A 14,170-nucleotide genomic window follows, 5' to 3' on the forward strand; every position below is an offset into this window, starting at 1 on the left:
TCAGTAAATTGAGAAAAGCGAATTGTAAGTCGTAGGCAAAGCCATTCAAATATTTAAATTTGTTGTTTTTAAACTGAAAGTTGTTTTCGAGATAACTAACAACACTCGACAAAAAATGTCAGCCCTCTGGTAGATAATGACCCGCAATATGCCCATAAAACGATTGCTCTTTTATATTAATTTCTTGCGCATATCAAACATTACCGAAAACAAGTCAACTATAATTAAATTATTTTCTTCTTACTTTTTACAGTAAATTTTAAGAAAGTGCAACGTTATGTAAAAATCTTAAGCAAATCGGAAAGTATTTTGTTTGTGTAAAATAATATTACACAAACAAAATACATGGGCAAAAATTACCGATCACCGAGTTACCAAGCTCGGTGGGAAGAACTCTATTACAAATTTGATTGCTCAGAAAAGTCAGTACAAATCAGTACAAATTTAAAAAAATCAAGACATTAGCGTACTGATTGAAGGAATGAATAAAATCAGTACGAAAGTTGANGTTAACAACCGGCCTGGAGCTCAAAATTAATGAATAAATTTGGATTATATGGTATTTATCTGCTTTACAATTATCCAATTTAATATAATTTTAAAAATTAACACACGATTTAAAGCAGTTTTTTACAACTTCGGCTTGTATTAAACACATCTAAAACCAAATAAACAATTATCAACACGACACTTTGACAGCGCGGTGCGAGCGAATTAAAGCAGAGAGGGATTAGAAAATAACGGAATCTAGTCNCCCTTAACGTTGTTGGGCGTCTTGACTTTCCTATCACCCTCTTTACTCATTGAACACTTTTACAGAAAACTGGTACAGTACTGCGGCAGTATTTTCGGTTTATTTTTCAGCAGTAGTAAGTATTTGCAATGATCACTGCACAGGAAACGCACATTTTCAGCAGTTTTTTTGTTTGTTTCCAAACTACGAACTGTCAAGCATAACACCCAAGCAAGAATCTCAGCGCCGTTGAGTGGTGTTACATAACTTTATAACTGTAGTTCATTCTTCTCATCCATTAAAATTAGCAAAAATATGATATTTTTCCTTGTAGCTCTGCCGGNAAATAAACAATTATCAACACGACACTTTGACAGCGCGGTGCGAGCGAATTAAAGCAGAGAGGGATTAGAAAATAACGGAATCTAGTCAAGAATTATATTCTCTTTACCCTATATTCAGNATTAGTTTTTTGATTTTGGCCGTTGTATTATAATTTATTCATTAATTTTGAGCTCCAGGCCGGTTGTTAAATAAAACATAGATTTTGGTAGTTTTATTTATTACATTTATTGCTGTCGATATTTCGCCTTCAATCTGAAGGCATCTTCAGGACTGAAAAACACCAAATGCATACATATTTACGTCAAATTACAAAAAACTTACATCAAAAACGCAACTTACATTATTGAGTTTTTCCAATCGACTAATTCTATGTGCAGAAAAATATTAACAAACAAGCTCAAAGAACACTTAAACATAAACAAGAGAATTTAAGCAAGTCGAAATACCGTAAATGTAAACAAAAAATATACAAACAACAATACATGAAGTGGTGGACAGTAGGACGGAGAGAATCTGTATGTAGAAAAGCACGGCATAGCATTGTTATTGTTGGACGAAGTACTGGTGGCGGTCCCACGTATGCGATATGGTATATGTGGGGACAACCAAATCTAAATTGAAGACAAGGATTTCCGCTCATAAATCTAACATAAAATTAAGGAATAACTCTATGGACAATAAGACAGCCTTAACATCTCACTGCCAAAATATGGGACATTATCCCGATTTTGACAATGTAGCAATCTTACAGGAAGAGAAAAATTACAATAAACGTTATACTCTAGAGATGCTACACATCATGAACACCCCTAATAATAGAAGGATGAATTTTAAAACGGACACAGACAATTGCGCTCATGTCTATCGCAATTTAATTCTCACGCACAAAAACCAATAACGTAGGTGTCATGTGTTTATGTGTTCATGTTATTGTTCGTCGGTCCGCCACCAGTACTTCGTCCGACAATAACAATGCTATGCCGTGCTTTTCTACATACAGATTCTCTCCGTCCTACTGTCCACCACTTCATGTATTGTTGTTTGTATATTTTTTGTTTACATTTACGGTATTTCGACTTGCTTAAATTCTCTTGTTTATGTTTAAGTGTTCTTTGAGCTTGTTTGTTAATATTTTTCTGCACATAGAATTAGTCGATTGGAAAAACTCAATAATGTAAGTTGCGTTTTTGATGTAAGTTTTTTGTAATTTGACGTAAATATGTATGCATTTGGTGTTTTTCAGTCCTGAAGATGCCTTCAGATTGAAGGCGAAATATCGACAGCAATAAATGTAATAAATAAAACTACCAAAATCTATGTTTTAGTTAACAACCGGCCTGGAGCTCAAAATTAATGAATAAATTTGGATTATATGGTATTTATCTGCTTTACAATTATCCAATTTAATATAATTTTAAAAATTAACACACGATTTAAAGCAGTTTTTTACAACTTCGGCTTGTATTAAACACATCTAAAACCAAATAAACAATTATCAACACGACACTTTGACAGCGCGGTGCGAGCGAATTAAAGCAGAGAGGGATTAGAAAATAACGGAATCTAGTCAAGAATTATATTCTCTTTACCCTATATTCAGTTATAAAAGAAAAAAGTACGTTTGGAAAATTCGACTTTTGGCCGCCGAAATCGGCCTCTGTGCGTCGCCGCTACCTGTCCCTGAGAATAAACATCACTCTACTACTGGTTCTGTGCCTGCTGCTGATGATGCCGTAGAAACGTCTCTTCTGCCTGCTGCTGTCCCCGCTGAGCAAACTGCACCTATTGTTACTTCTACTTCGCGTTGCCCTAACTCTCTAAACAAAACAAGTGAAAACGTTGTCAATAACAATAATACAGCCGATTCGCGATCGCCCAACTCAAATGGAAAGAATGCCAAAAACAAAAGGAAAACTAAACAACTTTTTGTTGGTTCGAACTCTAACACTGAGCTTGCAGTAGCCCTAATGAATTTTCAATTCTAAATTACTTCAGCAACCAAGTGAAAAATACAAAAAAGTGGGACGAGATTTATTTCAAACGTGTTAGTGTTTTCGGATGTTCATTAGCGTGGGCCGAAAATCCGCTTTTTCAGAATTTTGATTGGTAATAGCAAATATTTGGTTCATTATGCTTTAAAAAAACCTGTGCGAAATTTGGAATTTTTTGGTCAATATCTTAGAATCGCCCAAGTCCATCAAAGTTCAATATGCTCAAAAAATACAAATTAATAAATAAATTTATTAAAACATTTTTTTACTAAAATTGCAACAATCTTCTAAAGTATTAATAATACATAATTTGGTATATGGACCTTCTTCGTAGAGAATCGAATTTGTTGAAAAAGAAAAAAAATTAGTACTTGAACTTTGATGGACTTGGGCGAGCCTACGATATTGACCAAAAATATTCACATTTCACATAGCTATTTTTTTAGAGCATAATGAACCATATTTTTGCTATTACCAATCAAAATTCTAAAAGAGCGGGTTTTCGGCCCACGCTAATGTCCATATAATATTAAAAGGAAAATGGACTTGGTCACGCCGATTTGGTCAGTTTTCAAGATTGTGGTGAATGTAGTCAAACATGTATAGTCAAAGATTAGGAATCGTTTGATAAGTTAATAGTAGTTTCAAGCATATAAGTATTTACATACATTAACATAATACAATTAGGGTGAGAAACGCTCATTTTAAGTATATTTATGCAGTCTTGAAAATTGGTGCGGAATGGTTTCATTAGTCACCGAAGAAGCACATTTTTCGCGGTTTCTAAATTTGCCGTTATATGAAAGTAGGGGACGTGAATAAGTGTTTAGATATACATAAATATTTTAGTTAATTCCATTATGTGAAAAAGTAGGTAAATGCAATAGTCTTGAACATATCCTGGGAAGTCCTTTTGCGGACTCTCCAATTGGACGACATTGCTTTGCATTCAGCTTGAAAGCTTCATTTAAAAGTTATTTATACAATTAAAGAGAAATTTTTTAGACAAAAACTGGAGATCCACTTAAGTTTTTCGATATAACTTTGGTAAATGTTACTCGATCGGTACGTAATAATTACCATGTTGCAGGCGAGACTTACTGTCACTGATTTATGATAATAATATGGTGAAAATCATTCAGATTATAAGCAAATTATTTTAAAATAAAAATTTTTTTTGTAATTTTCCTAATTTGCAATTTTTATATTGTATGCATAAATATAAGGCTCATTCCACGGTAAGCGATACCGAATGAAACGAAAACAAACCGAAGAATTTGAGTGTATTATTTCTAGTAAGCAAGAGTAAATAAATCTAACTTTCAAGACTGAAAGTGAAAATTTCGAAATTTATACCAAAATAGGTCGCACCATTAACAAACTCAAATCAGAAGTTAATTTTCTTCAAAATTGACAAGACTGACTTTCGTAATCTATTTTCTTTTTTGCATTATTTGAAAGGGCAGTGGAGTGAACAAATCGTGTAATTTTTAAGTTTTTGGTGCAAGTACTAAATATTTTATTATATATTGAAGCAAAACATATTTTAATGTCACGCCCGTCACAAAATCCACAAAATAGTTATTTTTTAAGGAAAACACATCTTAGACAGTGTAAAAAAGCTGACGAAAATAACGCTATGACATATGCGAATATGTGCGAATTGCCTTCAAGTGTTCATATGCTTTTAATTTCGTAAAAAGAACAGATTATGTTGGTCACGCCCGTCATATGTCACACCCGCCACAATTTAAAGTTTGACAAATATCAATAAATTCGGCCAGGGACTGCTACCGTTACTTATCTGTTAATCTGAAATGAGTCATATATCTGTTTGTGATGAGCGATGATAAAGCTAATCATAAAGATGTTGCTCGAGCGATGGGAAAACTTAAGCTATGCTGTCACGGATAAAAAGAAACCATTACTTCACTTCTTACTGCAAAAACAGTATCTAAAACGGTTTGACAGGTAATAGCCTCGGTTTGACAGGTAACACCCTCATACTATTTAAAGATAAGGTACTTTACAATTACTCAGACTGACAATGTAGATCAGAGTTGGGCACTTTTTTGCCCACGCAGCACCGAAAGTGTGAGCGCGGGCTAGAGAAAGGGAAAAACAGTTTACGGGAGGAAGGGTATGAAAAGTTGCGAAAAAATTATTCATACCTCCACCGACATCATGTTCATCGCAGTACGGCTGCGGCAAGGCATATTCAACAAGGTAGAAGTGACAATTCAGTCGAGCTCTCTCATACCTGACTGTAATGTCAAAAAATGTAAACAAAGAAATTAACCCTTTGTTATGCATTTACCATATTTGATAGAACTCAACATCTTTGAAATGAAAGTTTTTGTAAATATAAGAATATTTAAAATCTCATTAGAATCAGCTTCATTTTATTTATTGAATTTTCGGTTTAATGTAAATGTGGAAATGCGTACTTACACAAAATTACACACCAAATAAAACACACTCATTTCTAAAACCGTTTTGACAATTTTCTTGCTTTTACTATCCCAATGTTTTTGAGCATTTATTTCTTTATTCAAATACTTAATTCTAAAGTATATTAGACATTAAAAAAGTCTGACTCTTCTAAATTTACATCAGAACTTAACTTCAATAATTTAGCTATTAAATTTTTGCTATTCGAAATTTCCTTTCCATTACCTTATTAAAAATTACTTTCAGTTTCTTTATGTCAACAAAGAATTCTGGTTTAGGTTTTATCAGACCACCATTTGAAATTTGGTCTATCCATATAAATGAGTGGGAGATTTTCTTTTCATATTCGGTATGATAAATCTTGCACCTGGGACCAAACGCGTCCATTTAGAAATACTCGGCTGCGATAGGCAACAAATAAAGTCACGACCACACGTGAAGAGTCTCCTAATGAAACATCGCAGCAATTTGCCCACCGTTGTCGCTTCACTTGACTATTCGAAGGTTTAAAATAACGCAAAAGTTTGTTGTCCAGGCTCTTGACAAACACAACGCACCGCTCGCAACTCCTTTTCATTTTATTATGTATTTAAAATCAGTCGCACAGCTCACAATTGAAAATTTATATAAAAAAAAAATTTTGAATAGTATAGGATTAAGAGTTGATATTTCAGTCGCAATTCAAAAGAGAGAAATGTCGAAATCACTTCTACCTTGTTATGCCTTGGACTGCGGTAATACTGTCTTTGTGCACCAAACAAAAAGCGTAAATTTTGATCATATACACAATAAGCCATCGTTCGGACTTCACTCCGATAGGAGTAGATTTGTTCCTAGTCCTCTACTCCGCTCAACTGAAAATCTGTTCCGTTTTGTTACATCAACAAATTTAAGCCCAAAATACAATAACGCCGTGGCAGCGGCAGTTTTTCGAAACCAGCTGTTTTTTAGAAAGTATGGTGTCCAATGAAGCGACTCACAATACAGCAGTGGCAGCTAGCAGTACTGCTCAGTTTAGCCCAAATTCTAAATTCACTGCCACTGCCTTCATCGCAGCAAACTTCGCATGCTGAATTTGACATAAATGAAACGCAGCCAACATCTGTTGATGTCACTGAAGCCTAAAAGGCAACAACAAAAATGTAAACAAACAAAAGGTAATGTCAAAAAAAGCAGTCACTGACAACGCCGTATTGTGTTTGCTACGGCAGTGACTGCCAATATTAGCAGTAACAGCTGATTTTAAAAACTGTCACTGCCACTGCGCTATTGTTTTTTGGGCTTTACTCTTCAAATAGAAAGGAGGTGGGGTTTTTAATAGCAAATTAAAAGTTATATTTTACCTTTTTATTGACACGATTGTTACTTTGGTGAGCTACACTTGAAAATACACTGGAATTCGTAAATAGGCCCTCACAATCGCCCGATTTGAACCCGATCGAAAAAGATTACTCTGTCTTAAGTTCTGTAATTGCGTCGTTGCCCACCCATGAAACAATTGTCCCGGTACAGAAAGAATGAAATAACTTTTTATTAATTTTAACCAAGGCGTTTTAACTTTAATGATAATTGCTCGCTTAATTAAGGCGCCTTTATACGGGTCGATTTTCTAGAAGATTTTTGTCGTTCAACCATAATCGACCCAGATAAATGACATCTCAACCTTAAAATGTAAATGCTTTAGCTAGTCGATTTTCCAGTCTACAGAAATCGACCCTTGTACAGGCAGCTTTAGCCCCTTATTTAGTCCCAGAATACAGTGATACGAGGAGAAATTAATTATTTTTTATAAAGATAAGAAATGCACATCTACTACGAAAACTTGATTTTTATTCCCAATTTTGCAGTCCGAACCCAGCAAGGAGCGCTCGATGAAGGACAGCTAGTAATCAGTATTGCCAAGTTTTCTATTTAAAAAAGCACCAAAACACTGAAAATAGCGCAATTTTCCCAAAAAAACACCAAATTTGTGTTGCTGTGTTTAATGGTATTTTTGCATATAAAGCTGTATCTTCAAATATTTTAAGTAATCACGCAATGTCACTTGCAAATATTTCCTACTATGCGCAGTTAATTAATTCAATTTGCAAAATATTTTTTTATTCGTAAAACAATTTGCAAAACTTTACTTGGTTTCTCTAGAGGCTTTATTTTCATGCAATTGCTTACTTTTGTACAAATGCGCACACCCAGCTAATTATCAAAATATTCTATGAATTCCGTGATAGAGACTGTGTGAAAATATTGTGTTTGGATTATCTGGGAGCATATTATCCAGAGGAGAAGCTCGGCCAAACACTAACATATGTGTAAGACAACGGATAAAGTTTTCCGTACGTTTGGATTGAATAAATGACTGAACAAAATAAATACAATTTCCCTTATGCTGTTGTCGTCGATTCCGCGAGCGAATTCAACGCGAATCCAAAATAAAACGCTTAATTCGACTTCAGTTCAGATTCGGTTTATTTCTAAAGGTTAGGAAGTTATTTTCAGCATATGCAAATGAACAAAAATAGGCAATACTTACCGCAGTGTGTCCTTCGCTTTTCTCCTTTGATCGACGACTGAACTAATGTTCTTAAATTGTTAGCGAATGTACCAAATTTGGCAAACTATGTACATACATATGTATATACAAAGGAGAAATAGCGGTTGGCACATTGCGGTTAGCGAACAAAGGCAACAAGCATTTACATTTTCACTAAACAGATGTACATATGTATATGCGCAACATAGAATATATTCCGTTTAACGGAGAAACGAAAACAATGATAAATACTGCAAAACGGTTTGAAGTGCATAAATAAGAGTTAGGACATTTGCGTACACACAAATGTAAGTACATACGAAGATGTGGCCAAAGAGAACGTAAATATGCAGATCATACCGTATGCAGGGGGTACTTTGACAACACTTAAACATGAAATAGATACATCGAACATGCTAAAAGCCAAGCGGGCCGCAACATCCCGGGCCCCGTGAATCAGCCCGATTCACCACATTCAGTGTCCAGGATCGCCAGCTTGGATACTGCTCTCTGCTTTACACCACCAGCTGTTCGGACGTCGACTCGCCTAATCTCACCATCATGCCAAGGGTAAACATGCTCTACCTTTCCACGGCACCACTCACGTCTTGGTACGTTAGGGTCGCATATAAAAACTAGGTCCCCTTCTTGTATAGGCTTCGCTGGTTGACACCACTTGACTCGCCGGGTCAATGTTGGCAAATATTCGGCTATCCACCGCTTCCAAAAGTGGTTCCTCAACTGGCGGGCAATTCTCCATTGCTGACGTAGTACGCAAACCTTCTCCAGTACGCTCTCTGCGGTTGGCGTATGTGCATCGTTCGGCTCACCCAGAAGAAAATTGTTAGGTGTAAGGGGCTGCTCTTGGTCGACGGATATAGGCAAATGCGTCAGAGGCCGGGAGTTTACGATGTTTTCCGCCTCAATCAGGAAGCAGTTGAGCGTGTGCTCCTTAGGCGCTGTCTCCTTCAAGGTTTGGCGTAACACCCTTTTGACGCATTGCACTAATCTTTCCCAGACGCCTCCTTCCGATGGATTAAACGGGGAGTTAAATATCCACTCAACTCCCTTGCTGGTTAGCTCATCTTGAATGCGGCTGCAGTCGAACACCTCACGGAAACGTTTGGCTTCCCTTTCTGTGCCGACAAAGTTCTTACCATTATCGGAACGTAGACGTATAGGCACACCACGACGATTCATAAAGTTTCGTAGAGCAACAATGCATGAGTCAGTGCTCAAATCATGGGCCAGCTCTAAGTGCACCGCTCTCACCGTCAAACAGGTGAAGAGCGCCACCCACCTCTTCTCAGTACTGCGACGAATGGTAACAGCTATCGGGCCGAAATAGTCTAGTCCCGTATAGCTAAATGGCCTTATATATGGCGTGAGCCTGTCAATTGGTAGCGGCGCCATTTGAGGCGGTTCAGGCTGTACTTTTCTTAAGCGGCACTCCAAACAGTGCGTGATTACGCTGCGTAGCAAAGTTCGTAGTTGTGGGATCCAATAGTGGCGTCGTATCTCGCATATTGTAGCCTCAGTGTTCTGGTGCCGCATAACTTTATGGTAGTGCATCACAACCAGTCTCGCGAAGTAGTGCTTTGGCGGCAATATGATGGGGTGTCTAGAGCTTATGGGCAGCCAGCTGGCGGCGTCGATGCGACCATTCACGCGGAGCACACCATCTTTGTCTATATATGGCGAGAGCTGTAGCAGCGCGCTGTTACGTGCGATATTTTGGCCGTTCTGTATCTGCTGAAATTCTGCAGCGAATACCTCTCGTTGAACAAGGCGGCACAATAGCTTCTTGGCAAGTTCGACTTCTCGCGCAGTCAACCCATATCGATTGTCTGCCTGAACACGGAGACGGCAAGTGTCCATAAAGCGCAATACCCAGGCTGCAACTCTCACCAGTTTTGTCAAGGAAGAAAAACGTTTAAAATCAATTATATTATAGTTAACGATTACCAGAGCGTATTTAGGGCGTAGTTCTTCATCATGCTCGTCTTCGCTGGGTACCACGGTGTTGTCGTTAGGCCAATACTGCTGCGGCCGATGCAGAAATGCCGGACCACATGACCAGCGGGCTGTTGCTCGGAAATCAAGGCGATTGTTCGCGCGTGTAGCTTCGTCGGCGACATTGAGTTCAGTTGGTAACCACTTCCAGTTTGATGAGTTGGTAGCGGCCAATATTTCCGCTATCCTGTGCTGAACGAACGGTTTGTAGCGACGATGTTCGCTCCTAATCCACCTGACCACTGTCTTGGAATCGCTCCACAAAGTACACTGGTTGACGTCTAGAGAATGCTCCTCTCGTATACAGCTCATTAGGCGAGTCCCGAGCACGGCCGCTTGGAGTTCAAGACGAGGCACAGTTAATGACTTTATTGGAGCGCACTTTGACTTCGCGGAAATGAACGCCACTTCGATCTCGTCACTGGAACTTTTCGACCTCCAATAGGCGACGGCGGCGAAGGCTACCTCACTTGCGTCGACAAACACGTGAAGCTGTAGGGTTTTCGGCATACCCATGCGAAAATAGAACCGCGGAATAGTATACTCTACAACAGTAACCAGCTGATTTCGCCACTTCTCCCATGCTTCGTTGATACTAGTCGGCAACGGCTCATCCCAACGAATGTCGTGCCTCCACACCTCGCGCATAATCAATTTGGCTCCGATTACAAAGTTACTTAAAAACCCTAAAGGGTCAAAAATGGACATCACGATGCTGAGGAGCTCTCTCTTGGTAGGAGGCCTCGACCCATATACAACCGCTGCGTCCACGTTATGAAATTTTAGCTTGAACCCAAAGCAACCGGTTGAGGGCTGCCAAAATAGTCCGAGGACTTTTTCCACCAACAAGCCCTCCTTCTTCGAGATAGGTCGCTTACCCTCGTCACCATCCAGCTCTTTTATTACCTTCTGTGAGTTTGACGTAAAATTTCGAAGCTCGAATCCGGCGTTCATGTGTATAGCGCGCACTACCTGCGAAACGGCGATAGCTTCTTGTACTGTACCGAAGCTATCAACCATGTCGTCCACATAGTGATGGTCTAATATGGATTTTACTGCACGGTCTACGACGGTGTTTCCATTCCGGTGTTCTAACGCGTTGACGGTTTTGACGTAGTGGGCAGCACATGGCGAACATGCAGCACCAAATGTCATTACGCACATTTCGAAGACTTCTGGCTTCCTCGTAGCATCACCTCCTCGCCACAGGAATCGTTGAGCGCATCTATCTTGCCGCCGCACCAATATTTGGTGGAACATTTCTCTCACGTCCGCACATACCGCAACTGCACCTTCGCGGAAGTGGAAGAGAATGGACGGCAACGACTTTTAGTCCTGTGGTCCCTTTAGTAGATGCGTATTGAGTGAAATACCCCCCACCTCAGCAGCTGCGTCAAAAACCAATCGCAACTTGCCCGGCTTATTAGGGTTGGCAACGGCGAAGTGTGGCAAGTACCAGGTTGTCGACGACGACAAGGCAGCATCTGCTGGTGACAGCTTACGCGCATAACCCTTAGCTATGTAGGACTCTATGATGCGTTTATATTCATCAGCGAACACACCATCGCGACTCATTTTCTTTTCGATACCTCTAAGCCTCCGCAGCGCCATGGGATAGCTATCAGGAAGCTCAACCTTGTCATGCTTCCACAAAAGACCCGTCTGAAATCTCCCATTGACGCGGAATGAAGTCTTCTCGAGAATTCTCTTCGCACGAGCATCAGCCTCACTTTCGATGGGGGGTGATGGCCTTATCCCAAAGCTTTCGGTGTCAAAGTAATCGGCCATTAAGCTATGCAATGACTGATCACTCTGACTGTTCACATGCAAGCATGTCGGCAACGACCGTTGTTTGTTTGTAGTTGGGCCATACACCACCCAACCTAACTCAGTGCTCGCTGCAAACGGGCCATTCATATTCATTTTCAAAGTGGACGAGGGTAGACCAAGATGGCAATGATCCAGCCCGATCAACAACTTAGGGCGGACCTGTGAGTACGTTTGTATTGGTAACTTACTTACGTGAGTGTCATCACAGCTCAACTCCGCTTTACTTAGGCTTTGCGATGGAAGCTGCAAATTCGATACTCCATAAACTCTTCGCAATTTATATCGCTTCTGCATGCCAGCGCCGCTGACCAACAAGTCTACTACCACGGCTGGTTCCTGCGCCGCGCGCCCTCCGAACCATTGCAGATTCAGTCGCTGTTCACTGCCATGCACACCCAATTCCTGCAAAAGAGTATTGTCGATCATTGTGATCGACGAACCTTCGTCCATTAGGGCGTATGTTTCAACGCGCTTATGTTTGTTGTACAACACGACTGGCAAAATTCTAAATAATAGCTTGCTGTCAGCGGAACCGCGACTGCAACTGAGAACTGCGGCATCGGCATCACTTGGTTGTTGTAAATACGATGAACCTTGAGTATGCGAGCGTTCGGCTACTGGCATGCTCATATTACGATGGTGAATCTGTGCGGCCACATTGTTGACCCTACATCCGCTTTCGTGAAGTAATTTATGGTGCATTCTTTTGCACGCTTCTGTGGCACAAGGCTTTTGCCGCTGGCAATTACGAGTTCCATGTCCGGCGTTAAGGCATGAGAAACACAGGCGGCGTTTCTTTACTTCGGTCCACCTGTTCGACACAGTGAGATCGATGAACGTTCTGCACTCGGCTGGCTTGTGTGGACCCTGGCATATTGGGCATCTCACATGACGGTGCGGCTCGGCGGTGTGCAGTACGACACGGCGTCTGGGGTCTCGCACTGACTCGACATCATACACTGCAGAGATAACATTCGCGAGTTTTGTGAGCCACTCGCTAAACTGTCTAATCGTAGCATACGGCTGTATGGATGCTGCGTAAGTTGCCCACTCAACTCGTTTGCTCATCGGTAGCTTCATAACGACTTCATCGAGCAACGTGGGGTTGCCGAGATGTTGTTCTCCTCCGATGGCTGATTGTAGAAAGATGAACATGTTGTTCACCTTAGTAGCAAATGGCACTAGTTTCGCCATTCCACTTTCCGATATGGGCGCAATCTCCCTTACTTGCGCTAACTGAGAACGAATCAGCTGTTCAGGACGGCCAAACCTGAATTTCAGCTGCTCAATGACATTATTGACGTTGCTGGGATGTATAAGCAGGGACTTCACAGTCTCCCGAGCTTCGCCCTTCAGGCACCTATGAAGCCGCTGATTATTTTCAAAATCGCTGTATGCGTAGACTGCAGTCGATTCTGTGAACGCAGTGTAGAATATCGGCCAGTCTTCTGCTTTCCCACAGAAATCCGGCAAGGCCTGCATTTGCCTAGGCAGGTAAGGCGACTGTGTTGCTACAGGACCCACGTTGGCGTGAGCGGACGCATTGCAGTTCGCAGAAATGACATCACTGTTAGGTGTGGCTGAATACGCATATATATTGTGTGGCAATGGCATGCCATTAGATGTGACGTACTGAACGTTTTGAGCAGGCGCCGATGCTACGAAATGCAACGGCGATTGGCGGCTATCTGCAAATGACGTTACTGGAAGCGGATTGCCGATAGACACCGTCGGTAATTGTAGTTCCGTCGACGGCGCAACTTGACAATGCGTTGTGGGAAATTGGGGATTTGAAGTCCCGGCCGTGTGGGCATTATCCGCCTCAGTTTGGGATTCGTGATCCCGCAGCTTTGCTTCAGTTGCTTTCAGGGTATTTTCTAACATGGTGATACGCTTTTGCATAGCCTGACGAGCAGACGATGTTGGTGGCGCAGGCGTTGGCGAGTTACGGCTAATTGCTCCGGCGGTAGTGGAGGCGGCTTTTGAGGCGCTGGCTGCGCCTTCGGTGGTGGTGGCGGATTGCGTGGCACTGGCTGTGCTTGTGGCTTTAGTGGCGATTCCATCGGCGGTGATTTTCGTTCCGGCACTTTTCGACGTGGCCGGATTCGAACCTGAATCTTTACCTTCCATTTCGTTATTTAATCGAGGGCTTCGACGAGGTGACTTGCCCATGTAACCTTCAGCGATGTAATATTGCTGCAACTAAGCAGCGAGTTGGCAATGGCAATTAACTTGCAAATAAAATTTGCAGTTCCAAATATATGGCAGATTTGGACT

At 40.8% G+C, this 14,170-nt stretch overlaps 2 protein-coding genes across 2 annotated transcripts; both read right to left on the reverse strand.

Annotated features, from left to right (window-relative positions):
- Positions 1 to 7,910: 7,910 nt before the first annotated feature.
- Positions 7,911 to 11,323, reverse strand: LOC108359103 (uncharacterized). Its single transcript, XM_017610783.1, has 2 exons — positions 8,051 to 11,323; positions 7,911 to 7,991 (listed from the first exon to the last, which is right to left on the reverse strand). Exon 1 carries the CDS (start codon positions 11,321 to 11,323, stop codon positions 8,507 to 8,509), a length of 2,817 nt encoding a protein of 938 aa, XP_017466272.1. The 3' UTR covers positions 7,911 to 7,991; positions 8,051 to 8,506.
- A 63-nt stretch (positions 11,324 to 11,386) lies between these two features.
- Positions 11,387 to 13,743, reverse strand: LOC108359104 (uncharacterized). Its single transcript, XM_017610784.1, has one exon. The coding sequence runs from the start codon at positions 13,505 to 13,507 to the stop codon at positions 11,393 to 11,395; it is 2,115 nt and encodes a 704-aa protein (XP_017466273.1). The 5' UTR covers positions 13,508 to 13,743; the 3' UTR covers positions 11,387 to 11,392.
- Positions 13,744 to 14,170: the final 427 nt, after the last annotated feature.

Source organism: Rhagoletis zephyria, unplaced genomic scaffold (assembly GCF_001687245.7).
Source record: "Rhagoletis zephyria isolate East Lansing unplaced genomic scaffold, Rhagoletis_zephyria_1.1 Rzeph_scaffold_00339, whole genome shotgun sequence".
In the NCBI taxonomy this organism is placed as follows: Eukaryota; Metazoa; Arthropoda; class Insecta; order Diptera; family Tephritidae; genus Rhagoletis; species Rhagoletis zephyria.